Source organism: Protopterus annectens, chromosome 8.part1 (genome assembly GCF_019279795.1).
Source record: "Protopterus annectens isolate FY-2018-M chromosome 8.part1, PAN1.0, whole genome shotgun sequence".
Lineage (NCBI taxonomy): Eukaryota > Metazoa > Chordata > Ceratodontiformes > Protopteridae > Protopterus > Protopterus annectens.
In genome coordinates this window covers 443,785,942-443,813,735 of record NC_056742.1, presented here as the reverse complement: position 1 = coordinate 443,813,735, position 27,794 = coordinate 443,785,942, and the positions used below count along the sequence as shown (strand labels likewise).

The 27,794-nt window shown below is 44.4% G+C and overlaps 1 protein-coding gene across 4 annotated transcripts in view; it reads left to right on the top strand.

Annotated features, from left to right (window-relative positions):
- Positions 1 to 27,794, top strand: part of LOC122810396 (solute carrier family 12 member 4-like) — a 2,349,234-nt gene that overhangs the window by 949,286 nt on the left and 1,372,154 nt on the right. For all 4 annotated transcript variants that reach the window (XM_044081998.1, XM_044081999.1, XM_044082001.1 and 1 more), the window contains exon 7: positions 17,949 to 18,190. In XM_044081998.1, coding sequence (XP_043937933.1) covers positions 17,949 to 18,190 — 242 coding nt within the window. The remainder of the gene's footprint in view (positions 1 to 17,948; positions 18,191 to 27,794) is intronic.

The window sequence follows — 27,794 nt, the reverse complement described above, 5'->3', positions numbered from 1 at the left end:
ACTTATTTCGCAAAGTTCAGTTGTTCAGAGGCTTGTGCTGTTGGGCAAAGTTACAAATACTGACATAAATTTCTGGCATATGTATGTGTGTGTGTGTTCATACATACTTGCAAAAGCCTTCACTGGTATGTGTTAATATGGCAGACAGATTTCGAAAACCATCACCATTGGTTTTTGATCAGAATATTGCAGAGAACTGGAGATGATTTGAGCAAGAGTATATTTTATACAAGCAGCTTACTCTGCAAAGGTGCATGCACCAGGGCATTCATTTTGCTTAAACCTAGGTGGGTCAGAGGCCTTTGAAAGAGAGCATTTATTTGTGTGTGCACCAGCAGTAGTGAGGGAGAAGGTGAAAGCCATTGTATTGTTGTACAGGCTGAATCAAGGGAAGACCCCAGGTGTTTGAAGCGCAAATTCAGGAAAATGTGTAACCCCCCCCAGACAAATATTACATTAGAGAGGCATTTGTTTTACACAAGAGATCAGAAACCAGGGGGAAACTTTTGCAGCTTATATAACTGACCTGAGAAACAAAGGTAAAATGTGTCCGTTTGGTGACTTAAAGATGAGCTGAGAAAGGACAGGCTTGTGTGCGGTATTAATAGAGCTGCAGTGATAAAGATTTTGCTTTGTGACAGTGATTTAATGCTGAATAAAGCTATTGAGATTTGTTGGGTCCATGAAATTACAGAAAGGCACGCAAGTATGCTTGCAAGTGATAAGAGCATGGTTTTGGCAGGCTCCAGAGAAAATGTAGACAGCATGCAGCACGTGGCTAGCAGAAGCAGGCCTAAGCACATGGCACCTGCCCACCCCTGCAGGCTTCCCAGGTAAAACCCGTAGTTTTCCAGCAAGTTCTAAGAAAAGGACATGCTCATTGCAGTACAAGGTGAGTCAGCAAAACCCAAATCCAACTTTTAACTGTCGCAATTGTCCTGCCAATAGTGAGTCTAAAAGAAAAACATGCTTAGCATTTGGTCAGCCAATGCCACAAGTGTAGAAAAATGGAACCATTTTCCGAAGTTTTGCAAATCAAGTAAAGCCCGGACAGTTATAAAGAAGGGTCACTCAAAAAAGCAAGTTGATCATATAGCGAGCTGCAGTTCTACTTTCCATGTAGATGGTGTATCAGTAATTGGTGAAATGGTTGATGCACTAAATTTGGTGACAAAGAATGAAGTGTTTTGTACTTTCCAGATCAATGGTAGATCCACCGAGCTCAAAGTGTAATGTGATGTCAGCAGACACATTTGCTAAGGTGAGAACTAGTGAACAACTCAATGTGGCTAGTTGTGCAAAACTTGTTGCTTATGGAGATGAAGAAATTCAAACCCGAAGGTTTAGTGGTGCTTTCATATTATTTGGCCGGGAACTGTTACTACTTGCTATTCTATGTAGTCCAAAGACTTATGCAGTCAGTGAGTCTCAGAGAGTTTGAGAATAAATTTGCTTTGTTTTACCAAAGAAGTTAATCATATAACCACATATCCTAGTTCCAATTTTAGTGAAGCTATTTTCTCAGAGTATGCTGCTGATTTCAATGACAAGTTGGGCAAACTTCCAGTTGTATGTTCTATGAAGTCAGACCCAGAGTTCAGTCCAGTGGTCGGACCAGCAAGAAAAGTTCCGATAGCTTTGCAGAATAAAGTTAAAGCTCAATTGGATAAAATGGTGCAGCAAGGTGTCCAGTTGCAGAACCTACTGAATGGGTGTCATCCATAGCAGCCCACAAAAAAAGCTCAGATGAAATCAGAATATGTATCGACCCAAGAGATTTGAACAAAGCATTAAAGAGGCCACATCATCCCATGCGTACAGTCAAGGAAGTCACAGCACTAATGCCAAATGCCATTGTTTTTTCTGTCATGGATGCAAAAAGTTCATTTTGGCAAGTGATGCTTGATCGCAAATCCTTATTACTGACTACTTTCAATACCCCATTTGACAGATATAGATTCCTCAGGATGCCATTTGGAATAAGTTTTGAAAGTGCAGTCTTTCAGCGTGCAATGGAGCAAATTTTTTTCAGGTTATCGTGCCATAATAGTAGATGATTTATTGTTGGAGGCAATGGTAAAGCAGAGCATGACAGAAACCTTAAAGCTCTATACAGAGCACGTGAAGTAAACTTAAAAAGCTTAATCCTCTGAACTGCAAATTCAGACTACCAGAAGTTACATATGCAGGTCATTTATTCACTAGCATTGGCTTACTACCAGACCCATCCAAGCAAGCAGCCATTCTTGAGATGCTAGCATCAGATAATGTTCAGGCTCTACACAGTTTTCTTGGTATGGTAAACTATTTCGGCAAGTTTATACCAGACCTCGGTGAGTTTGACGGTACCTTTGAGAGAGCTGATGCACAAAAATGTTCTATGGTCTTGGTTGGAACAGCACCAGAAGGCATTTGAAGACCTTAAGCAGAAAATTGCCACCCCACCTACATTAAGATACAATGATGTCAATAAATCAGTAACTCTTTCCTGTGATGTTTCAAAATTTGGTCTTGGCGCAGTTATTCTTCAAGAAAGCAGACCAGTAGCCTGTGCATCTAGAACTCTTACCCAAATTGAAATGCAATATGCTCAAATTGAGAGAACTTTTGGCAGTAGTATTTACATTTTCAAAGTTTCATGATTATATTTATGGTTGAGCTCTTCAGATTGAAGCTGATCACTAACCTCTAGTCACTCTTCTAAAGAAGCCTATGCATTCAGCTCCAGTAAGATTACAAAGAATGATGCTCACATTGCAAAAGTACAACTTGAAAATGGTCAATACAAAAGGCAAACTTCTTTATCTGGCTAATACTTTGTCCAGATTGCTCAGAAATACAACGGAACAGTTTCATGCAGAGAATTTTGACTTTGACATCATGGAAGTGCATAATTTTTCTACCACAAGACTTGATGAGCTGAGAGATCATACAAAGACTGATCCAGTTTTGCAAAAGCTCAATCACTACATTAATGCTGGATGGCTGTCAAAGCAATCTAGTGTACCACCTGAAGTGCAAACTTATTTTCCATAGAGATGAGATGTTTATGGAAGATGGTATTATTTTCAAAAGGCCTAAAATTGATATTCCTGCTTCCTTGCAACAAGAATAGATCCAGATTTTACATCGTGGTCACCCAGCTTCCGAATCTACCAAAAGAAGAGCGAGAGAACTAATATTTTGGTCTTCTCTAGTAAAAGACATTGATAAAGTACTTTTGTCTTGTTCAGTATGCAATAGTACTTGCAAAAAGGACCACTTCAGCTAAGTCAAGTTCCTGAACTACCTTGGTCAACAGTAGCCACTGATGTATTCGAGTGGACAATCGGCATTACTTAATGTTGGTAGACTCTTATTCAAATTGATTTGAGATTGATTTACTACGTAATCTAATGTCGACTGTTATCACCAAGTTGAAATGTCATTTCTCAGTCCATGGTAGTTAACACAATTATTTCTACTAATGTTACCCAATTTACCAGTCAGTTTCAGAAATTTGCCAAAGAATGGAACTTTGTACATGTTATTAGTAGTCCAGAATATCCACAGTCAAATGGACTAGCTGAACGTGCAGTACAGAGTGCAAAGCAATTACTTGAGAGGTCAAAGGATGATATCTGTCTTTTTGAATTTAGTCAGTCTCAGAAACATACCCCTTGAAGATTTACTTGGCTTGCTTGCTCAGAACCTTCTATCTAGGCAAACCAGAACAACATGGCTTTAGGCCTCAGCAAACTGGAACTAATAGACAAAGAACAAGAGGACAATTAGAGCCCAATTATTCAGAAAGTGTTCTTCCAGAAGTCCAGCTGTGATAAATAGAGCAGATTTCTTCGAACATTGAAAGGAGGAGAGACTATGAGGATACAAACTGCGCAAGATTTTGACCATATTGGTGAAGTAACAGGTATATGTACTGAGCCGAGATCCTACTTCATAGAATCTGAGGGCAAGGTGTACAGGAGAAATCGCAGACGACTACTTCCTGTACCTGAATTGATATCGCAGCATTGTTCCTGTGATACAGACTCTCGATCTCAGAGCAGTCTAAAAAATAATGTTCATGTTTCACTGTTGCAGTCATCACTTGTGGGTTATCCCTGCTGTGGTAGCCCTCGGCAGGCCCGAATACCAGAGTCCATGTTTTTCTGCATCGGCTGCTGTCGCTTGCTGGCTGGCGTCAGGTCATCAGTGCTATAAAGGAAGGCAGCCAATGCCATTACATCAGTCTTTCATGCTGTGGAGCCTGTAGCAGAAGCAGTTCGCAAGTGTGCCGGTCGGTCGATACCAGAGTTTGAATTACAGCTAAAAATGTCTAAAGCTAAGTACCCTGTTTGGAATCCTTTTTTCTTGCACTAACCGATGTCCGAAAAAGTCAACAATTTTCGCCTGTGGAAAGCAAATACCACACAGACTTCCATTCATACTGCATCACTTGTTTAGGCCCAGACCACAAAGTCACCCGTTGCTGGTTCTGTCCCCTCTTTGATGCGAGAACCATTCATTGTCGAGCTCTTATTGTAGCCAAGTATTTTCATCATCTGCCTTCGCATTCCGAAATGGTGTCTATCAGTCAACAATCTGTAGATATTCCAAAAAAATGTAAGGATAAAGGTACAGACCACACAAGACTAAGCCTTCCCACGACTACCGCTAAGCAGGTCGTCTGTTCTAGAATTCAGTGAGGCGCCTTTGCACAGCCCCTGAATCCCGGTTTTGATACCTTCTCAGGCCTCTACTGAGACCCTTTCGGAGTCTGGTATGCCGCAGAAATCTTCTTAGTCTTCCAAGTCTTTGGTTGTCTCTGCCTTGGTTGGGTCCGGAGCCGCAATGCAGGCACCAGGCTTCCGAGGAGTTTTTTCGCACTACCAAATCTAAACAATTCCTCAGAGGGGCTTTTAATATCAGACCTCCCAGAAGGCCACCCACTCCAGACTGGGACCTTTGGAAAAACTAACTTTACCACCCTTTGAACCTGCTGCTTCAGCAGAGCTAAGATACCTCTCCTGGAAGACTGTTTGTTTTTCTCATAGCTATCACCTCAGCCAGAAGGGTTTCATAACTTCAGGCACTGATGGCCATTGAGCCCTTCATAATCTTCCATGCAGACAGGGTCTCCCTGAGGACTAATCCCTCCTTTATGCCAAGGTGGTATCTAATGTAAATCTCAACCAGGCCATACATCTACCCACCTTCTTTCCTAACCCTCAAAACAAGGGGAAAGAATTATGCACTCACTAGACATGCACAGACAGCTCAGATATTATCTGGACCATATTAAACCCTTCAGGGAAACAGACCAACTACTTGTCAGCTTTGCCCCAGGGGCAGAGGGGAAGCCCATTTCCAAACAAACCATTTCCAAATGGATATCAAATTGTATCCATTTCTTCTTCCGATTGCATGGGAACCCCCCACCCCCCAAGTCTATTTGAACCCATTCCACTAGGGCAGCCTCCACTTCCACAGCATTCCTCAGAGGAGTTCCCACCAGGGACATTCTGGAAGCTGCCACCTGGACTTCTGTCCATACCTTTACCAAGCACTACCACCTACCTCTACTTTCTAAGGCTAGGGCAGAGTTTGCCTCTGCAGTTCTGCAGGGCATGCTGACCCATTCATAGTTCTCTTACTAATCCTACTATCCCACTCCTCAGCTTTGGGAATCCTCCCACAGGTGATGACAGCAACAGTGGAATACGAAGAACATAGTACAGTTGTATACACTTACCATAAATGTAGATGTTCGAGTGTATTCACTGTTGCAGTCCTGGTTTCCTATCCTCCTTCCTCCTTATATCTTTTGTCTTTCTTTAGGGAGACAGAAGTTTCTAACGATGGCTTTTAGCCACCAGGACCACTTTACCATATTTACTTGGGCCTCTGACTGGTTAGGGCAAGAAAAACTGATGTAATGGCGTTGGCTGCCTTTCTTTATGGCACTGACTACCTGACGTCCGCCAGCAAGCGACAGCAGCAGATACAGAAAAACATTGACTCTGGTATTCGGGTCGGCCGAGGGCTACCACAGCAGGGATAACCCACAGGTGATGACTGCAACAGTGAATACACCCAAACATCTACATTTATGGTAAGTGTACACAACTGTACTTTCCTGTTGCAGAACGTGTCTTAACTTCTACTTGATGATGTTACTGATGTCCCCAAAGTTGAACATTCAGCAGACATAGTCCCAGTTGCTAGACCTAATTCTAATTTCTATGTCACACGATTTGGTCGTATTTCCAGACCTAGTGTGAAATACACACTAACCTGGACATAATTGTATTTAGCTCTGTATAACTGCATGACAAAGAATTATTGATTTTATCAGTATTGCATGACTTATTTCTCAAAGGGAGGATGTAGAATTGTGTGTGTGTGTGTTGTACCTTTTAGAAGCATTTCAAGGTTGGCGTGTACATGTAAATAGCCAGCATGTGCTGGCTTCCATGCCATTTTGAGTGTGCAGCCAGAGAGAGAGCATGTGAGTGCGATTGGCTAGTTTATTTATAAGTTTACACCAAGGTAGTTATTAAGCCTCAATCCTGATGTATTTGTACATAATAAAGTTGCTTGAACAGAACCCACAAAGACTTGTATATTTTATTCTGACTGGACGAGCAACAATATCCTTCTTTCAGGGCCTCCCAAGAGTTAACGTTGCTGGGGTTTCTGACCATCAGTGAGGAATAATGTAAAGGACAGTATCAGAAAAAGCAGTTATGTACTCACCGTAACATTCCGTTCATTCTTCCTCACCTTCCCTCCCAGCCATCCCCCAGCCTTGTCATTCGTAGAAGGAATACAGGATGATACAAGAACTTTCATGTTCCAGGTTTGCGCATTAATAATTTCTTCGTCTGTCCTGTCTTTAAATACCTCTAGGCAATAGGCAGCAAACTCAATATGAGGAGTTAGGGTGGTATAGTTCATTATGGGAATAGGGAGGAGCTTGAGTTTAGGATCCAAAGTCTTAGAAATATGGGTGAGTCAGATTCGAGACCCATCAGTGATGAAGAATGAAAATGTACAACAGATTTTTCTCGCATCTCTTTTTTGAACTGTTCGTAATGGGTGATCTCATGTGATATTTTCTACAATGGTTTGTAGTTCGTTTCCATTGTTTTTCAGCTACTTCAGTGTTATAATGTTTGCACAATCCCCAGTGCAACAGTCTTCCCACATTATTATCCTTTCACTATACGGTCGTCCTGACATTAGTATATCATAGCCAGCAACAAGATGTGCAAGTGTTTCCAATTCTGTTTTACAAAACCTACATTTGTCTGTTTCTCCCACATGTTCAATGGACTTTGTAAACCAACGTTTACGTAGTTCACTATCTTGGGACGCCAATATTAACCTTTCGGTTTAAATTCACCTCTCCTTAACCATTCCTGTGTTTGATCCTGTTCAACATGAGGTTGTTCCAAGAGTTTTCTGTATTTGCAACTATATTTATGCATTTTCCACATTTCTTGCCTTCTCATCTGGTCCTTCACCCTATGTTCATACGTTCATAAGTGTGTACTAGGCTAATGGTCCTGGGGCCTTTACAAGCCTAGCCCATAGAAGTTCCCTGGTATTCTTCACATGGCATATTCTTTCTTGTTTTTGGCACATTCAGTTTCTGCTTGATTTTTAATCTACTTCTGGTTTTATTTCCATTCCCACTTGATGCCGACATGCTTCTGTTAGACTAAGCAGGGAAATCATCTTAGACTTGTTCTCCTCGTGTCTCAAAACTTTCACTGCGTTTAGGTCTTGTGATGTCAGCAGGTATGTATGTAATCCCACGTTTGCAGATCTGTCCATGTAATCAGTTTCCAGGGACCCATACCTCCTTCAGAATGGGGAAAGTCTTGGTATGCACTGATTTTTTATAAATCTTTTGATGAGCATAAAACATTTTATTTTTATTTATTTTACATTTGTTGAGCAGTAAAGTTCAACTGGACAAAATTGTCCTTTTTCAGTGCAGGCCTGAGGAGAAAAGCTCCACAAGAAGTACAATAGAATAATGTTTACAATGGTAGCAAACATTCCTGTTCTACATTAAGTATAGAGGTAAAAACACATGTAACATTTTGTACACAAATACAATAGAATAATGTTTACAATGGTAGCAAACGTTCCTGTTCTACATTAGGTATAGAGGTAAAAACACATGTAACATTTTGTACACAAGAAATACAATAAAATATTTATAATGGTAGCAAACGTTCCTGTTCTACATTAGGTAAAGAGGTAAAAACACATGTAACATTTTGTACACAAGAAGTACAATAGAATAATGTTTACAATGGTAGCAAACGTTCCTGTTCTACATTAGGCATAGACGTAAAAACATATGTAACATTTTATATGATTTCAGTAACCTGAAATTTCTAACAAATTTAGTCATAATCATACATTGTACGATATTCAGGAATATACACCACAATTTTGGAGGAGGATGTTTGAGGTAGAAATGCAGTGGGGGTAGGTGTTTTGAGTTAATATTTGCAAGATCAGGGCAGGCTAGCTAGAAGCATTGAATTTTCTTAGCCAGGGCCAGTATGAAAGCATAACCAGTTTTCTTTTAGATGTGCTTTAAGCATCTCTTTTAATTTTGTTATAGTGGTGGCATTTTTGTGTTTAGAGGGAGAGAATTTCATTGTTTAGCTGTGCAGTGTGAATAAAGGGCTTCTCCAGCAGTGTTATCTTTAGTAGAGATTTGTTGGAATGGAGGACACGGTTGGTGGAATACGGGTGGAAGAAGTTAAGGAGGTCAGGAACTTTGTCGGGTTGCTAGAGTATTTGGTGGGCTGTGGTTAGCTGGGTGTTAGACCAGGAGGTTGAGCAATTCAAGCCATGACAAGTTTTTACTGCTAGGCAATGACGGGGTCTCTAAGTAGATTCTGTGGTAAGCATTGCAGTTTAATTGTAGCAAGAGTCAAGTTTATTTATATCTGATTTCTTGATGTTGGTGAGGATTGGAGATGCACAGAGAAGTGTGGAGACTAGGTGAATTGTAGCAATGGTTCTGTCTTGGCACCACCCCATCCACAGGACAGCAGAGATCAGAGCCTCAGGGAACCCCATTGGGCAAACCCCACTCTTCCGAGACCTTCCCAGAATACCCTTCCGAGGAGGCTCCACAAAAGAGAACATGCAAGAGGAAGCATATAGACTCCCCTGATGAGTCCATCACCTCTGACACTGACCTCGAGGAGTCAAAAGGGTCCCCACAGTTGCCTTCAGATGATATCTCCTTTGCAGATATCTTAGAAATCCTGAAACAGAGAGGCAGCTGGAAAACCATCAAACTTTCTGATGAGTCAGTGTACCTGAAGGCTTTTGGATCTCAACCTTCAGCCTCAGCCTCCTGGATGTCTCCGCCTTTTGACGAGCTCTTGGACTTGGTTAGTCGAACGGCATGGGGAGTTACCAGACACTATGGAACCAGTCCCTCGGAGACCAAATAAGTTTTTATCAGCCCCATCCGAAAAGGATTTTCTCACGAAAGGCATTCCTGTAGATGCTATGGTGGTGGCAGTAGCCACCAAGAAGGAACTTTCTGAAACATCATCTGTTCATCCATCGAGCAAAGACTCTCGAATGATGAACAGATACGGGAAGCGTGTTTTTTCGTCAACAACTTTTACCCTCAGATTGCTGAACTACCGTACGCACTTCACTAGACTATAAAGGGATCTCCTGAAAGAGTTAGGAGATACTCTCCAAGGTTCATTAGTTGTGGGGGTTTCAGAGAAGGTAACCTCTCGGCTATCTACCTTAAATTCCATCGTTAACTCCTCCATGAGACTAATATCGTATGCAGTGGATGGAGCGAGCAGAGCAGTGGGTTCAGGAGTTTCCTTGAGGAGACACTCCTGGATGTACTTGTAATTTTGCAGAGCCTTTCAAGTCTACCTTTTTCAATGCCCCTTTTGATGGTTCCTCACTCTCTGGACCTAAAGTCAGATCCACTCACCAGATGCGAACAGAAAGGGAAACTCTCTCCTGTTTGAGTATGTTTTTCCGTACCGTCAAGACCTTACCCTAAGGGTCAGAAGAGTGGGAAAATGTGGTTTAAAAGATCCCAGGTTGTTTTTCAGGATGCACAAGGTGAATCCTCCCCCCAGGGACAGAGGGGGAGGCAGTAATGGTAGACGTCCACAAGGCAGAGGGGGTCCGCAAAACCAGGGTGACACTGATTCCTTTTGCAGCCGGCCATACCAGCGCTCCTGTAAGGAGGCCTGTCTGCTCTACTCTGGAGGGAGTCGGGGGGTGGTTAACTTTGTACCCAGAAGCCCGGTGAGATATCACAAGAGACAAGTGGGTACAAAGTATAATATCCAGAGGTTATTCCATTCCCTTTTGCCACCCTGTCCCACAGATCAGAACAGTCTGGGATGTTCCACCCAGTCAGAGGGAGCAAGCAACTGTAGAAATTCAAAAGTTGCTAGACAAAAGGGTCATCCAAAAAGTCCCCGCAGACCAAATAGGATTCGGAACTTACTCAAGATTCATTTTAGTGCCAAAAAGAACAGGAGACTGGAGACCTATATTGGATCTCAGCAAACTAAATGAATCTGTGAAGAAGTCCAAGTTCTGAATGGTGACACTGCAGTCAATTCTTCCCTTTTTAGGGAAAGATGATTGGATCTGCTCAGTAGACGTCCAAGATGCATACTACCACATAAAAATGGACAGAGCATCAAGGAGTGTTTTATGCTTCCGGCTAGGAGTCGGTCATTATCAGTTTCGAGCTCTGCCCTTTGGTCTCACTACAGCCCCCAGAGTGTTCAAATGCATGGCAGTAGTGTCAGCTCACTTGAGACGTCTAGGATTCCAAGTGTTTCCATAGCTGGACGACTGGCTGCTAACTGCCACCACCAAGCATCTACTTCAACAGGTGTGAGACACCACACTACAAACCTGTTCTCAGGCATAACAGTGAATTTACAAAAATCCGCCTTGTTGCCTTGTCAACATATTACATGGCGCAGATCTCAACACCGTTTCCATGATGGCACGTCTGCCTCTCCACAGAGTTTCTGTTCTCAGACAACAAATAGCCTACCTTCTACCCAGAAACAAGGTGAAAGCAAAAAATTTTGAAAGTCTTGGGAACCATGGCATCAGTGCTCAGTGGTTGTTATAAGAGCTTCCCATGTCTCACCAAATCAGAATTAGTCATGCAAGAGAGATCTTTGATGGCTTTGGTTCGATCAAGTGACCATTGGGCGACCTTTTGTGCCACAGCAACCTGTAGCTACAGTGACCATGGATGCCTCCCAGATAGTGTGGGGGGCATTATCTAGGAAGAACAGTCCAAGGCACATGGCAGGAACATGACTCATTTGCACATCTATGTTCTAGAGATGAGAGCAGTGCTTCTAGCGTTGCAAGCACTCCAGGACTCTTCTTTCACTAGGAACAATTGCAATCCAGTCAAACAACATGTTGGTAGTCTGGTACATAAACAAGGAGGAACCATATCATACCCCTTTTGTCGAGAAGATCCGAGAGAGAATGGCAGTGTTTTCTGGTAGCAACGCATATCCTGGGGCAATCCAAAGTGATAGCGGACAAACTCAGCAGGGAGATTTTAATGCCTCACGAGTGGTCTCTAAATCAAAACGTAGTTGAGAAGATTTTCTGAAAATGGGGCCAGCCTTGCTGCAATCGTTTTTGCTACTCCCATGAATACCAAATGCAGCAGCTACTTTGCCCTAATCATCCCTATGGGGGAGACACCGAGAGATGCACTTGTTCACGATTGGCCCTTGGGACTTCTCTATCCCTTTCCCCTGATACCCAAAGTCATTCAGAAAGCAAAATGCTTGGGAAGCAGGCTGATTCTCATTGCTCCATATTGGCCTCGTCAGATTAGGTTCCCCTTCCTCTGGCCTCTCCTACAAGAGAAACCGTGGGTTCTGGACCCAGTTCCAGACCTTTTGACTCGTATGTTGGGAATGTTTCATCCTGCTTTCCAGATCCTCAATTTGACAGCTTGGCTGCTCCTCTTCCAAAATTAGTCAGGCTTCAGGACTTCACACCAGCAGTAAAACACATTTTGGTATCCTCTCAAGGCTTCTACCAGGAAATTTATTTTCTCGTAAATGGAAGAGGTTCTTCTACTGGGCAAAAGCAAGAACTATTGATCACTTTTCTGCCCCAATTAGTTCAATTTTAGAATTTCTTGCAGAACTTTTCGAGCAAGGTTCCGCAGCAGCTACAATTAGAGTTCAATTAGCTGCAATTTCTAATTTTCACATTGGTGAATACACTCGTAACCTGATGTCACACAAGTTGTGTAAAGCATTTTTAAAAGGCATTTTCTTAAGAACCCCCCAAAGAAACTCTTCCACCGTGGGATCTGAATTTTGTTCTGGCGCATCTAACCTTACCTCCCTTTGAACCATCATCATGTGATCTTAAATTTCTCTTTCGGAAAACTATATTCCTAGTAGCCATTTCATCTGCAAAAAGAGCCTCCGGAGTTGCAAGCTCTGTCAGTCAAGCCACCATACTTCATCTTCCATAAGGATAGAGTATCTGTATGAACTAATCCATCCTTTGTGCAAAATGTTTGCTCCCAAACCAATCTGAATCAATCATAGGTAGGTACTAAGCTATCTGCCCGAGGGCATTTATAAGCCTAGCCAGAGTGTCTGCTTTTGCTGCCCCATTGATTGATTGATCCTCTGTCGAGCAGAGCCAATGAAGTGATCCCAGGGGTGTATTTTCTGTTACCCATCCACTCGTCAAAGTTTCTCTTGAGTGTTAGGGGCTGTGCCTAATGTAGTTTGGAATTTTGTTCCAAAGCATGGGGAGTCTCTGTGACAGGAATCTATCCCTCCAGCATGTTCTATTTATTGTTGTGGCGAGGTTTAGCTCACTAGAGCGCGTGGCTCGCAGTGACTTGGATTTCTTTAGGTGGAGCATGTCCATCAATTCTGAGTTGGACATGGCTTTGTAAGTCAGGTAGAGATCACCTCTGAGTAAGCGATATGGCACTGAGTACAGCCAGAGTTTTTTCAGTCGGGCTGCATAGGACATATGTTTGAGGCCAGTAATCCTTTTGGTGAGGTACTTTTGTGGTCTTTCCAGCTGTTGGAAGTGTCTTGTGAGGTACATCCCAAATGGGGTATTGTACTCTATGATGGGTCTGATGAGTAACTAGTAGAGGGGCACTATAACCTCTCTATTTTTAGATGCGAACCCTTTAGTAATTAGATGGGCCATATAGAAGGATTTCCTAACTACTTTGGCAATATGATTGTAAAAGGAGAGATTACTACCTACCTGTGTCCCCAGATCTCTTATTACCTCTTCTGTATTAAGGGGGCTGCCACCTATGTGGTAATTCATGGGCGTTTTGTTTTCCCCAAAAGGGATGACTATGCATTATTTGGCATTTAACTTGAGGCCATGACTTTGACACCAGGTGTCTGTCTCAGTAAGGCCCTTTGGGAGGATGTCCGTGTCAGCCGGAGAGTCAGTTATGGCTCCCAGTTTGCAGTCATAGGCAAACATGGTTAGCCATAATCCTCCTGTGTTTGCCTGTACTTCTGAGAAGTATATGCAGAACAGTAGGGGTCCCAGGACCGAGCCTTGTGGGACACTACTTGTGACTGGTTTAGAGTTGGACTTGGAGCTCGCTATTCTTACCATGTGAGTTCTGTCTGTAAGCCAGTTGGCAACCCATCTCGTGACGTAGGCATTTATGTTCAGGCTGGTGAGTTTTTCTGTAATACCTGAGTGGGGAACTGTGTTGAAAGCCTTGGCGAGGTCAAGGTAGGCTGTGTGTCTATGGACTTGGTGACTGTCAACCAGGTTTAGTAGGCATGATCTGCCCTTAACAAAGCCGAACTGGGTCAGGTCAAGTGTTTGGAGGTTCCCAATGTCTTTGTTAATGAGTTCCATGATGACACACTCCATAGCCTTGTAGACCAGGCTAGTCAGTCTTATGGGGAGATAGTTACCAGGGTCAGTTGTGGCCCCTCCTTTGTGGAGTGGAATAAATGTTGCTGTGCGCCATTCTATGGGCACGTAGCCTGTGGCGAGGCTGAGGTTAAACAGCGTATTTAGGTGGGGGGTTCATTCTGTAGTTCATGCAAGATGCAGACTGGGACACCATCTGGCCCCATTGATGCTGTGTTTTTGGCTTTTGAAAGGGCTATTTTCACCTGTGCATGTAATTTCTGGGGTACTACACTTTTCCGGTATTGTTGTGGGCCCTTTTGGGGGTGAGAGGGTGGTGAAGTTTCCACTGAATCTATCTGCCAGGATGTTGGCAATATCAGTAGATTCAGTATATTTTGTGCTATTTTGCACTTGTTCAGTGCATATCTGCGAGTTGCCACTTAGATTCTTAACATAGCTAAAGAAGGCTTTGTGGTTATCTTTTGAATCCTTGGCTATTTTTCTTTCGAAGTTAGCCTTGGATGATTTTATGAAGGACCTTAGTTTCTTACTGATACTGATCAGGGATGTCTTTCCTTCTTAGGATTTGCTTTTTTTTTTCTGGACTAGTTTCCTCCTCCTATTGTATAGCCTGTTTATGGCAGGGGTCCACCAGGCTGGTTTCCTTCTCTTGGAGGAGTGAATCTTGGTTTTGCTAGGGAAGGCACGATCCATGCAACTTTATAGGTGCTCACAGAGTGCATTTGTAAAGGTTTCTGCATCTTGGGCAGCATTATCCTTTAGTGTGGGGGCTGTGAAACTTACCGCCTCTGTCTTAAGTAAGGTGAAGTTTGCTTTAGTAAAGTATTTTTACTGTGGTTTCCTTAGTTAGGGGTGGTGGTGGGGTGTGGACTTCCAGAGTGATTAGTTTATGGTCTGATCTAACCAGTGACGGATTGACCTCTGGTGTGGAACACCTGTCACCCATGTTGGTGATGACCAGGTCCGATATGTTTTCAGCTCTGGTAGGGGAGTTTACCAGCTGATCCAGGGCGTTTGAGTTGATGAATTCTAGGAAGCGCTGGGCCTGGGAGTTTGTAAACTCCAGCTATACTCTGTCGCATATCGTCTACTTAGAGGCGATCTCTGCTTAACATACAAGGCCATGTCAAACCCAGAGCTGTTGGACATGCTACACTTAAAGAAATCCGGATCTAAACCTTGTCATCACAATAAACAAAACATGCTGGAGGGATAGGTTCCTGACCCAGAGACTCCCCAGACTCTGGAATAGATTGCCCATACATATCAAGCAGAGTGCCTCTTTGGACCTCTTCAAAAGGAACCTTGACGACTGGATGGGAGAAAGGAAATTCACCCCAGGGATCACGTTAGGGGTCCAGGAAAGTAAATAATGTGGGAAGAAATAGCCAGGGAATTGTTATGGCTAGGCTTGTATAGGCCTTAGGGCTGATAGCCTAGTACCAACCTATGAACCTATGTACTAGAGTAGTTTTCCCAGTTAATGGTAGGGTAATTGAAATCGCCCAATATCAGGGTGTACGGTAGGACCTTCATGTTTTCCAGTGTCTCCAGAAAGGTGGAGTGCTGGTCCTGGGTCATGGAGGGTCATCTGTAGCAGGCCACAATTTGCATTGCAGATTGGCCCGATGTTAGTTGCACATGGATGATCTCAGAGGTATCCTACTGCGCCACTAACCTGGAGATGTAGGTATCCCTGGTGAATATGGATACACCCCCTCCTTTTGTGTTTCGGTCCATGTTCTGTGGCCGAAACGTGTGATTAATTGTAGCCCGGTAGTGCTGTGGTGCTCTCTGGAGCTTTGAGCCAGGTTTCAGTTACTGCACAGATGTTGATGTTCTCCATACTGAGGAGTGCTTCAAGTGCATGCATTTTGAGATTAAAACTCCTGGCGTTGAGTAGCACAACCCTCAGTTTTTTAATTGTGCTGTTTACGGAGGTGGGTTTGACTTTTGACTAAAAAAGGCTCTATGGGGGCAGCAAGAGCCTTGGCCAGTATTCGAAAGGCTAAGGTTGACAGGTGCAAGCCATCTGTTGCGAAGCAATGTGGCTCGTTGAGCCTGTCGTCCCAGGCTGACATGCACTGGATCCCCTTTGAATGACACCAGAAGCTTAGCCAGTTGTTGAAATTAATCCTTTTTTCTTTATACTGAGGTATCATTCTTGGTGAGGGCAGGATGCTACTCAGGGTCGTACCAGCCTGGGCTACATGATCAGAGAGCTCTTCCATGTCTCTCTTCATGTATCAGTTGAGCACCCAGTGTTTTTTTCCTAATCATAGCAATAAGGCAGAATACAAACTTCAGCAATTGGATGTGCATAGACAACTTAGGTTTTATCTGCATAAGAACAAAGATTTCAGGAAAACCGATCAATTGTTCATCTCCTTTTAGGAAGCAAAAAAGGGCATGCCAGTTTCAAAAGGTATGCTTTCAAATTGCATTACCTTTATATACACCAAATAACAGCCATTTAACTTTTAAAGTTAGAGGCCACTCCACTAGGGCTTTAGCAACATCCTCTGCCTACCTAGCCAGATTATCAATGCACAGTATTTGTGCTGCTGCTATGTGGGCAAGACCCCATACTTTTATTACTCATTACAAAGGTGATTTGGCCTCCAGGGACAGGGCCTCCTTTGGTTCCACTGTGCTCAAAGGTTTACTCCTGTGAACCACCCTGGAAAATGGTGCTAGGGATGCTGTCCCATCCAGTAAGAATGAAGGCAAGATAGGACAACATAACATAAAGAAGTTAGGTACTCACCATAACGTTCCATGTTTGTTGTCCATCTCGCCATACATTCTTAAGACCCTCCCACCTCCCCCCAGCCAAAGGCTTCTAGAGGACTTAGATGCAAGATCTTTTTCTTCTGAAGGAGCGCCTGTGAATTTCCTTGTTTTTTCTATACCTGATGTTGCAGGACAATTGTGGGCACATTGTTATGATTAGCAGCAAACAAGATCTGGGGATTACACCACTACATGATGGGATACCTTTTCAGCCATAAGACTTCAAGCTAGTGTATTTGGCAGAGTCAGAGCCGTGGATCAGCTCCGAACCCATCCAATAAAAGTGAATGGTGAGATGGAGAACAAACATGGAATGTTATGGCGAGTACATAACTTTTTTCTTTTCCCATCTATGTACTTCACAAGTGGTTCCATCTAGGAGCCCCTCATGTCTACAGTGGGTCGAAGTGGTGGATTCACCAAATCCTTTGGGATCCTGAAATTAGCCGGGATCACAGATGAGTCACTTGATAAAAAAAAAGACGTATACTGTGCAGGACTGATATCACCATTGAGTAATTCATCAAGTAGCACATCAGTCTTCCTGTGTGCTAATGACATAATTTTCCCAGTGCAGTATACATAGTGCATAATTACCAGCCTACCCTCACCTCATGTTTCATTAAATTAAAAAAAATGTTTTTTAAAATCCAGTGCAGGCTTTGAGGACCATTCTGCAGGTGCTCCAGGACCCCTTATACTTCCTCCTTCCAGGTTAGGCGAGCTTTAGGAATCTACCTATATGCCAGGGAGACAGTGTGTTTGTTGGACATAGTACATTTGAATAAGTCCCACGTACATGTTACAGTAGATGTTTTAGAGCACACTGCCTTACTGGTAGTACCCTCCCATCATTCCCCTTTTTGTTGAGTGTATATAGCTGACTGTAGGAGGTGCTGTTGAGTTTTTCAGCCCTTTGTGTGTGGTACTTGGTATTAAACAGTAGGTGTTCTCACTGCTTGTATTTCATCTGCTATTCCTGTTGGTCCTGCCAGGTGATTGGTCCTTTACCTTCACAGACAGGCAGTGAGAGGAGTTCTGAGCTTTGACAAACTACCAGAGGGAGGGTAGCTGGGCACTACTATCCATATTGCCAGTAAGGCAGTGTATTCTACGAACATCTGCTATTCCAGATAAGTAGGACCTACGCAGCTGTACTTTACATTTTCCTGTGATGAGTACTTTAAGCAAACTTTTTTTTTTTCACCCAGAAATACATGGCTCCTGAAGCAGCCATTTTCCATTCTTCGGATGCTGCTGATGATACTTCTGCAATGCTTAATAACATGAGACTTTATGGGACCATCTTCCTCACCTTTATGGCGCTCGTTGAATTTGTAGGCGTTAAATTTGTCAACAAGTTTGCTTCTCTGTTTTTGGCATGTGTAATACTATCAATACTTTCTATCTACGTTGGAGTTATCAAGTCTGCATTCCATCCTCCTACTTTTCCGTAAGTTTTTATTTACATTTAATATTTTTCTTTAAACGTCTTAATGATTAACAGTTTAGAAACCTTTTCTATATCAATATATTCTGCATATGAAATTTGGTTTGTATTTTTGTAAATATTACTTTGAATCATTAGAAATTGTTTTAAATCAGATTTACATTTCTGTGTAATTTTGCAGTGATACTTTGACTGAAATTTATAAATTGCATTAGGCATAGCTGTTAAACATATTAATATTTTTTGTGTAAAAAGGAGAAAAAGTTATGTACTAACATTTGTTTAATACATTTACCTTAGTTTCCCCTAGGTACTTCTGTATCCTATTTATTGGGTTTGTCCAATCCGACTGATTGGTCTTTGGGGCGCTTATCTGATTCGAGATGGAAAAATTATCATTCCAGTCTCACAGTACCTACCTCAAACAGATGCCCTACGCTGATAGTCTCAAACTCCAGCTTTACTCTGTCGCATATCACCTACTTAGAGGTGATCTCTGCCTAACATACAAAGCTATGTCAAACCCAGAGCTGTCGGACATGCTCCACGTAAAGAAATCCCAATCCCTTGGCTATACGCTCTAGGGACCTAAACCTTGTCACCACAATAAACAGAACATGCCGGAGGGATAGATTCCTGTCCCAGAGACTTCCCATACTCTGGAATAAACTACCTGTCTATATCAAACAAAGCTCCTCATTAGCACTCTTAAAGAAAAATCTTGATTGGATGGGAAATAGGAAATTCACCCCGGGGATCACCTCTGTGGCTCTGCTCGACAGTGGCATAGGAAAATCATTTTCTTGGATGGCAAAAGCCAGGGTACCTTTTTGGCTGGGCTTGTATGGGCCCCAGGGCCGATAGCCTAGTACCTACCTATGAACCAGTCTCAAGTATCTTTAAATTTTTCTGACATAGAAGGCACTTGTAGGTGAATCTTATCTGCCTCTCCTCATTTGGATGTGATCTAACCTGTAGCTAAATGCTCCACCTAATATTTCCCTTAAAGTACTGTGTGTGTGAATATATATCCTGTGCAGAATATGCTTACTTGGTCTCTCTGAGCTGAGAAACACTCCAGGGAGCTGAACGTGCTGTCATTAATTGGCTGAAGGGCATAGGGATTACTTTTCAAGCTTTTTTTTTCTCTCTTATAAATCAGGGGAGCTTGTAAGGCCATGTGCTCATGTCATCAGACCTCTGCAACACCTTTCAACCCCGAGACCAAAGCTATCTATTCAGAATTATTTAGAGCCCCTATACATACATGTGAATGGTTGTTTAAAGGTTGTTGGACCTGCCAGAAGTAAACCAAAAACCAGCACTAAAAACAAACCCCACTGGTAGAATCCTCACCTAAAGAGGGGTATTCAATAAAGAGCAACTGCCTTAAACACAAATGCTCTCTTAGCCAACTAAACATGAAACTGAGGTCTAAAAAAGTCCAAAAAAGCCAACTATGAGGTTTGGATAGCCTCACAAGGCCTTTTTCAGCTATCTTGGGAACCTTACAGGTGTACTGAACTGGTGGTGAACAATACCACCTTCACTGACCAGTTTAACATAGCAGATCTACTGACAAGTTTATCTCAAACATCACTCCCCACTCCCCCAGCTCCTCTGGATGAAATCCCATCCAACATACTTCCCCCAAGTATTAGCAGGGACCAGTTGTTGTCAGCACTTGCTAAAGCCAAGAACACTGCCTCTATGGGTCCGACAACATCCCTGGTTACGTCTTGAAGTCTAAAACATGACCTTTCAGGACCAATGGAGGTACTCTTCAGCTACAGCCTTGAAACAGACTAAGTTCTGATTGAACAGAGGACTACAACAGTCTTTCCCTCCACAAAGGCAGACCATCATCCAACCAAGATGACTACAGACTCAGTAGTCTGATGAGCCTAATGTGCAAAGCCAATGCAGCAAGTTATCATGGAAATGATAAACTAGGACATTGCCAACCTACAGACACTGGAACAATCCTAATTTGGCTTTAAGGGAAAGTCATGCCTACTTAACCTGGAAGACTTCTTTGAGAGGGTCACCAAGGCAATGGATGAGGGTAGAATGGTGCATACTGCATATCTTGACCTGGCCAAGACGTTCACTACAATACTCCACTCAAGCATTGTTGACAAGCTCTCTGAGCTAGGCACAAATCCCTTCTTAACTCGCAGGATTGTATTCTGGCTCACAGACAGGATCCAAGAAGTCTGGATTGGTGAGACCACCTGCAGTAAGGGATCGGTCACCAGCAGAGTACCCCAGGGCTCCGTGGTGGGCCTAGACCCACTCCTGGTTGACATCTACTTCTCAGACTTCAAGCCTAATGTTCAAGTTCTGTGACTCACAAAGTTCACAGATGACTGTAAATTGGGAGTTTTATAGATTCCCCCCAAGACACCAGCATCCTGCTAGTTTGTTTAGCACAGACAAATTACTGGTGCCAAAGCCATGGCCTAAAACTCCATGCCAAAAATGCATTATATTGCCCTTTAGGAAACTGTCAACTCAAGTTAATTACTCCATTGATAAAACATTCATAAGGGTTGACTCGGTAGTAAGGTATCTGGGAACATATCTGGGAACGTATGGAGACAGCTATCTGGTGTTTGACCAACGCGTAGCAAAGATGTAAAGAAAATCATTTTGTCACCCAGCTTATAGGTAAGGGTGTGGCATCCAAGTGTAAGGAAGTTATGATACCAATCTACTTGGTCCTTATCAGACCTGTCATTCGGTACAATACCCCCTTTGGCATGTACCTAACCAGACACTTGCAACAGCTGGAATGCCCACAAAGGTTTCTCACCAGGAGAATTCAGAGCATGAATACCCTGTCCCACACTAATTACCTAAATAATTTGTCTCTGTATTCAGTCTCCTACAGGCTGCTGTGAGGGGGTCTTTACCTGACTTACAGGGCTTCCTTGGATCCAACCTTGATGGATCTGTTGCACGTATGCAAAACAAACAGCACCAGAAACATTAGATCCAGGGATCTGAACTTCACTTGTGATATACACAGGAAGTGCTGGAGAGACAGATATATGTCCCAAAGGACCCCCCCCTGCTGTGGAAAAGGCTCCCCATCCATGTGAAGCAGAATTCATCCATAACCCTATTCAGCTGAAATCATTTCAACTGGATGGGAAATCGTAAATTTACCCCATGTCTGGCCCCTGTCGATATAAAGAGTATTATCCTAACTAGCACCCCCCCTTTACAAATCCCTTGGTTACCTTCCTAGTAACAGGCTTGTAAGGGCCGTAGTGGTCATTATCCTAGTAACAACCTATGAACATACAGTCCGTTAAATGGCTTAAGTTGATAACGGGCAAACTTTTGTAATATTGAACGTTCTTTTTACTTTGCTTTGGCTTAAGACACTGAAGTCTCAGAAATTTGGCTACTGTGAATGATTGTGGTACAGCAGGGGCTGGGAATATGCTGTTTCCCCACTATTGTGCATTCTTGGAGTTTGTATATATAATTACCAGGGGGTTGTGGGGGGTGCAGAAGGGCTTGCCCCCTGCACAAGTGTTTTATTCTTTTTTTTTTTTTTTTTGTGATTTTGTTAAATCTTTTTAGCTCTCTTGTTTTGCTCATGTGAACATTAAATTATGCATGCACGTGTATGTGTGTTTGTATGTATATGTGTGTGTGTGTGTATATATATATATATATATATATATATATATATATATATGGGTCTGTATCACATGAGCGAATCGCTCAAATTGCAAAAGCTCATAATATCGAACGTACCAGACGTCAAAGTGCTTTTTCTGAGATCGTGGTACAGTGAAGAGTGGATATTTGCTCTTTTCCTCACTGTAGTGCGAGCTCAGAGTTGGAATATATATTTAGCGGGGGGTTTGGGGGGCACAGCCCCCACAATAGGAAGTTTGAGGTCCAGTACTTTCGATATTATGAGCGTTTGCAATTTGTGCGATTCGCTCATGTGATATAGACCATATAGATGTGTGTGTGTATATATATATATATATATATATATATATATATGTATGCACACACATACTTGCATACATAAATGTACAATATACACACATACGTATAAACAGATGTCTTTTCTTTTTAACCAGATATATTCTACCTTTTTGAAATTCCCTTCTTGATCTCCTTTACAATCTTCCATACAGTCCTTCAGAACCAGACTGCCACCACGTGATGAGGGCTTTTTGTCAAGGTGCAGATAGAAATGGTTGTTCTACCATCCGTTTCTGTTATGAGGGAGGAACAGGATAGTCTGTCATCTCAAAATTTTTCTCCTTCCCTCATCCTGGTTTCTGGAGTCAGTGAATTTGGAGCCAACAACTCGCCTAGAGCCTGCACGTTTGCCCAGCAGTTGTCCCTTTGGCCTTGACTCAAAGGTCCTCCAATTAGATTTATTTGATTCCAAAACCCTTACAATTGAATGGATCTCAGCACCGGCATTTCTGTGTTGACACTATCCCACATGGCTCCCTTGTCTATGTTAAAGTCCTTGGTTCTCAAGGATGACACTGATCCCCTGCTGTGGGCCTTTTACTTTGGGGCTACCCTTGTTTGTGCTGACTGCTTCTTCCTCAGCAATAGTAGGTTACCTGCTTGATGGAGGGTTCCTTGGATCCTATGAATATAGGGTTGTCCTGTGAGGTTTTGGGGAGGATTCTAGTGTCTTCTCAGGAAACTAGCTCAGAGGTTTCTCTGGTGTCAACTGCTCCTCAGGACACCCTTCAGTCTCTGCATCAGCCCGTTTATGCTTCCCAGTGTCAGAGCTGAGGAATAGGCCTCAAGAAGTCTTTATTTGCAGAGTTAGTCCTGTGAGGACTCTGACTCGCATCATCCCAGTGCTCTAAGAAAGAGAATGTGCAAAAGGAGACATTAATTTTCCTATGGACCAAACACAAATTCCTGTGGTGAAAGACACTGACTCAAAGTACCAAGGCATACCAAAAACTAAACTTTAATAAAATAAGATGTAATGGGATCCTATCTCGCCTACATTCATAACTGATGAGCTCGGAGCCGATCCATCGGCTCCGACTCGGCCAACTAGTACACTAGAAAGAAGTCTCTTATTGGCTGGGCTACCCTATATCCCAGGATGCACCACACCTACTTCCCCAGATCTCGTTTGCCGCTTTACAAGCAGGACGTGGTCTCGACTTGGCTGGAGCTAAGTGGTCTATTTTTTTACCTTTTTCTGGTCTTTGACCTTGGGGTTTCTTCTGAAATTAACAAAACAGCTGTTTTTAACGGCTATTTTCTGTATTTTGTGTACTTAATAGTTCTTTGTGTGTGAAGTGATTTTCGTTGATACTTCTACTTCACTGTCGGGCAAGGCCCGTTTAAGTTAGAGGGCCTTTGCCCTATCTTTGATAGTCTTTTCTTTATTTTTCTCTGGGCAAAGCCCGTTTAAGTTAGAGGGCCTTTGCCCGTTTGTTGTTGTTGTGCGTGCTTACTGTGTTTTTCTTGTGAGGAAAATCTCCCTCAGGAGAGCTCGTGCCTGTTCTCTCGCCCCTTGTAGTTGGCGCTAATTTTTTGACTTTAGATACTGCCTTCTTTTGATATGTCCAAAGAGCAGAAGTCAGGGTTTAAAAAATGCACTAAGTGCAATTACAAAATGTCTATTACAGACAGTCACTCGATATGTGTGTATTGTTTAGGGCCTAAACATTTACAGGAGACATGTAGTGTGTGTCATGCTTTCTCCTCTAGGGTTCTTCAAGAGCGTAAAAATAAACTTATCTTGAAGGGTCTTATTAAGCCCTCTTTCGAGGAAGCCTTGGATTCTCCTATTCCCTCTAAAAAGAAGAGCGTCGGCGCCGACAAGTCCGTCGGAACCGACTGCTAAGAAGCATAAGTCGACCTCTTCTTCCTCGGCTCCACTGACTTCGGGGCCGAGGGTCGAAGGGTCTGCCTCGATACCTCTTTCCTCGGCTCCATTGGTTTCGGAGCCGCAGGTTGGAGTATCGAGAGGCGAATCACCTCCATCGGTTCCAATGGTTTCGGAGCCGGTGGAGGTGTGCAGGTCAGACTCTTCCCCCTCGGCTCCGAAGAAGGCTTCTTCGGCGCCGATTGTGATTCATGCCGTGGCGGAACCGGCGCCGATAGTGTTGGAGCCTTTTCGGAGCCGGTCCCCTACATTGTCGGAGCCGAGAGGAAGGTCTTCTCGTCCATTGTCTACCTCCTCTAAATCCTCAAAACTCTCGGATTTGGATAGGGTTATTCAGAGGCTCTTCCAGTCTCCAGTTTTTGCTAAAATGGTCTCGGCTCCGGGCCAGTTGGCTTCGGAGCCGATCCCCCCTCTGAAACATTCGATTCCTCCTCCAACCTCCTCGGAGCCGTTGGAGTCGGTGATGGTGGAGCAATGCGGAGCCGTACAATCGGAGCCGAGACCCCTTCGAGGTCTGTCTGCTCCGACTATGGTTCCTACCCTGTCCTCGGGTTCAGGGTTTGGGACTGGGACTTCCTCAGCCGGGCCGAGGGGAACACTTTGGGATTGGGTGCCTCGGTACCTAGTCTTCCCCTCGGAGCATCGGCTGCTGGAATTCCCAGTGCCATCGTGGCCTCTAGACCACTGATCTCCATGGAGTCTGGAGGTCCGGCCTTTGAGGCCATGAGGAGCGCGCTGGCCATGCCTTTGCCGGTTCAGCAGGCTTCCACCTCACCGTCCCTAGACCTGGAGACTGGTGCTTCTGCTGTGTTGCAGTCCCCTGGCAGCGGGGCCCCAGGGCCTGAGGATACCCCCATCGGGGGTTCCCTTCTTCCGGGGGGTCCATCCGAATCTGCTTCGGACGAGCCCCCACGGAAGAAATTGTGCAAGAGGAAGCACGTGGACTCCCAAGATGAGTCTCTTACATCGGACACTGACCTCGATGACGCGGAAGGGTCCCCTAAATCATCTTCGGATGATGTCTCTTTCTCAGATATCCTTGAGATTCTGAGACAGAGGAGAGATTGGCAGGCCAAAACCCCTTTCGCTGAGGAGTCAGTCTTCCTCAAGGCCTTCGGGGCCCAGCCCTCCGCCTCCTGGGTGTCTCCGCCCTTCGATGAACTCCTTGATTTGGTTTCTCGAAGGGCTTGGGAACACTTTGATTCTGTGGAACCGGTGCCGGCGAGACCTAATAAATTTCTTTCAGCCCCCAGAAGGAATTTCTTACCAAAGGTGTTCCCGTAGATGCTATGGTGGAGGCATCTGCCACACAGCAGGACGTGGCAGAGGCTTCAACGTCTATCCACCCTCCTAATAAGGATTCCAGGAGCATGGATAGGTACGGGAAGCGTACCCTTTCTTCAGCGGCCTTTACCTTACGGTCGCTGAACTATTTATGTCATTTTACCAGGCTCCAAAGGGATCTCCTTAAAGAGCTAAGTGACTCCCTCACTGGTAATCTACCTGAGGCGCTAGCCCCCACTGTTGGCGCCCAGATGACTACCTTACTTTCCATAGTAAACTCGTCCATGAGGCTCATTTCGTATGCGGCCGAAGGGACGAGTAGAGCAGCGGGAACAGGCGTTGCCCTCAGGAGACACGCCTGGTTACGCTTGTGTTCCTTTGCGGAGGCCTTCAAGTCTTCCTTCGCCGACGCCCCCTTTGATGGGTCATCTTTGTTTGGACCCAAGGTGGAAGGACACACTAACTCGGTGCGAGCAGGAGGGCAAGACCTTGACTGCCGTTGGGGCCCGTTTTTCCGCTCCCTCTAGGCCTTACCCCAAGGTCCAGAGAGGAGGGAAAATGTGGTTCAGAAAAACTGAGGTCTTTCCCTACTCCACCCAGTGATTCCCCCTCCAGAGGCAGGGGGGGAGAAATTCAGGAAGACGCCGCCCCAGAGGCGGCAGAGGGCCCCGTAACTCAGGAGACCGCGATTCCTTTTGTGGTTCTTCCTACACTCAGCGTCCCTGAGTTGTTGCCCGACTGTGCGGCTCCGGAGCCAGTCGGGGTCGCTTATGGAACACCCACAAGCTTGGGAAACTATAACCAGCGATCAGTGGGTGCTTCGGATTATAACCGGAGGCTATTTCATTCCCTTCGTCAAGCGCCCCCTTCCCTTAAAGGAAATCCCGGACGTGCCACCCAGTCAGCGGGATCAGGCAGCAATAGAAATTTCAAAGCTGCTAGAAAAAGGAGTCATCCAGCCTGTCCCCACCGACCAGATCGGATCAGGAACTTACTCAAGATTATTTTTGGTGCCAAAAAAGACGGGGGACTTCAGGCCCATTTTGGACTTCAGTTCATTGAATCGTTTTGTGGAAAAGTCCAAATTCCGAATGGTCACCCTTCAATCCATTCTCCCACTGCTGGAGAAGGATGCTTGGATGTGCTCCATAGATCTCCAGGACGCTTACTATCACATTCTGATAGCTCAAGAGTCCAGGAGACACTTGCGCTTCCGCCTGGGAGTCAGTCATTTCCAGTTCCGAGCACTGCCATTTGGTCTCACCACAGCCCCCAGGGTGTTCACCAAGTGTCTTGCAGTGGTGACTGCTCACCTGAGGAGTCTAGGATTCCAAGTGTTTCCTTATCTAGACGACTGGCTCCTTACTGCCACCTCCGAGCATCAACTATCTCAGGCACTCGAAACCACGGTCACCTTGGGCCGTTTCTTGGGAATTAAGTTCAATTGGCAAAAATCTGTACTACAGCCATCTCAGCGTATTACTTTCATAGGCGCAGAGTTAGACACAAGAAGCATGCGCGCCTTCTTACCGGCAGCAAGAATTCAGGTTCTACAAAACCAAGTCAGATCCTGTCTCCCCCTATCAAAAGCTCCGGCCCATCAGATCCTACAACTGTTGGGTTCGATGGCGTCTACTATACTCCTAGTCCCCTTAGCCAGACTCCACATGCGAATTCTGCAATGGCTTCTGTCGGTTCAATGGTCCTACCAGGAACTCCCCTTGGACCATTTAGTCATGATCACGGAGAGTTGCCGTCGAGATCTGCGTTGGTGGCTCCTCCAATCCAATCTCGACCAGGGGCGACCCTTTATTCCTCAATCCCCCGTTGCCACTGTGACCACGGACGCCTCCCAGGTAGGGTGGGGGGGTCATTACCTGGACAGGTCGGTCCAAGGCACATGGCAACTCCAGGAAGCGCATTTGCATATCAATATCCTGGAGATGAGAGCGGTACTCTTAGTACTACAAGCTCTTCATCACGCTCTCCCGCAAGGTCCGGTTGCTATCCTATCCGACAATATGTCGGTGGTTTGGTACATAAACAAACAAGGTGGAACCAGGTCTTACCCACTGTGCAGAGAAGCCATGAGACTTTGGCACTGGGTGGTAGGTATCAACCGCTTTCTAATGGCAACGCACATACCGGGGAAATCCAATGTGATTGCGGACAGATTAAGCAGGACCATTCTGTTACCCCACGAGTGGTCCCTCAACCAAAGAGTGGCTGCGAAAATTTTCGCCAAATGGGGTCTCCCTCGCTGCGACTTGTTTGCCAGCCCCCACAATGCGAAGTGCAGAGAGTTCTTCACGCTGATCCCCTCTCAGGGACAGATTCCCAGGGAAGCTCTGACCCACAGTTGGCCCCCCGGTCTTCTTTATGCCTTCCCTCCGGTTCCCCTCCTGCCGAGAGTGATAC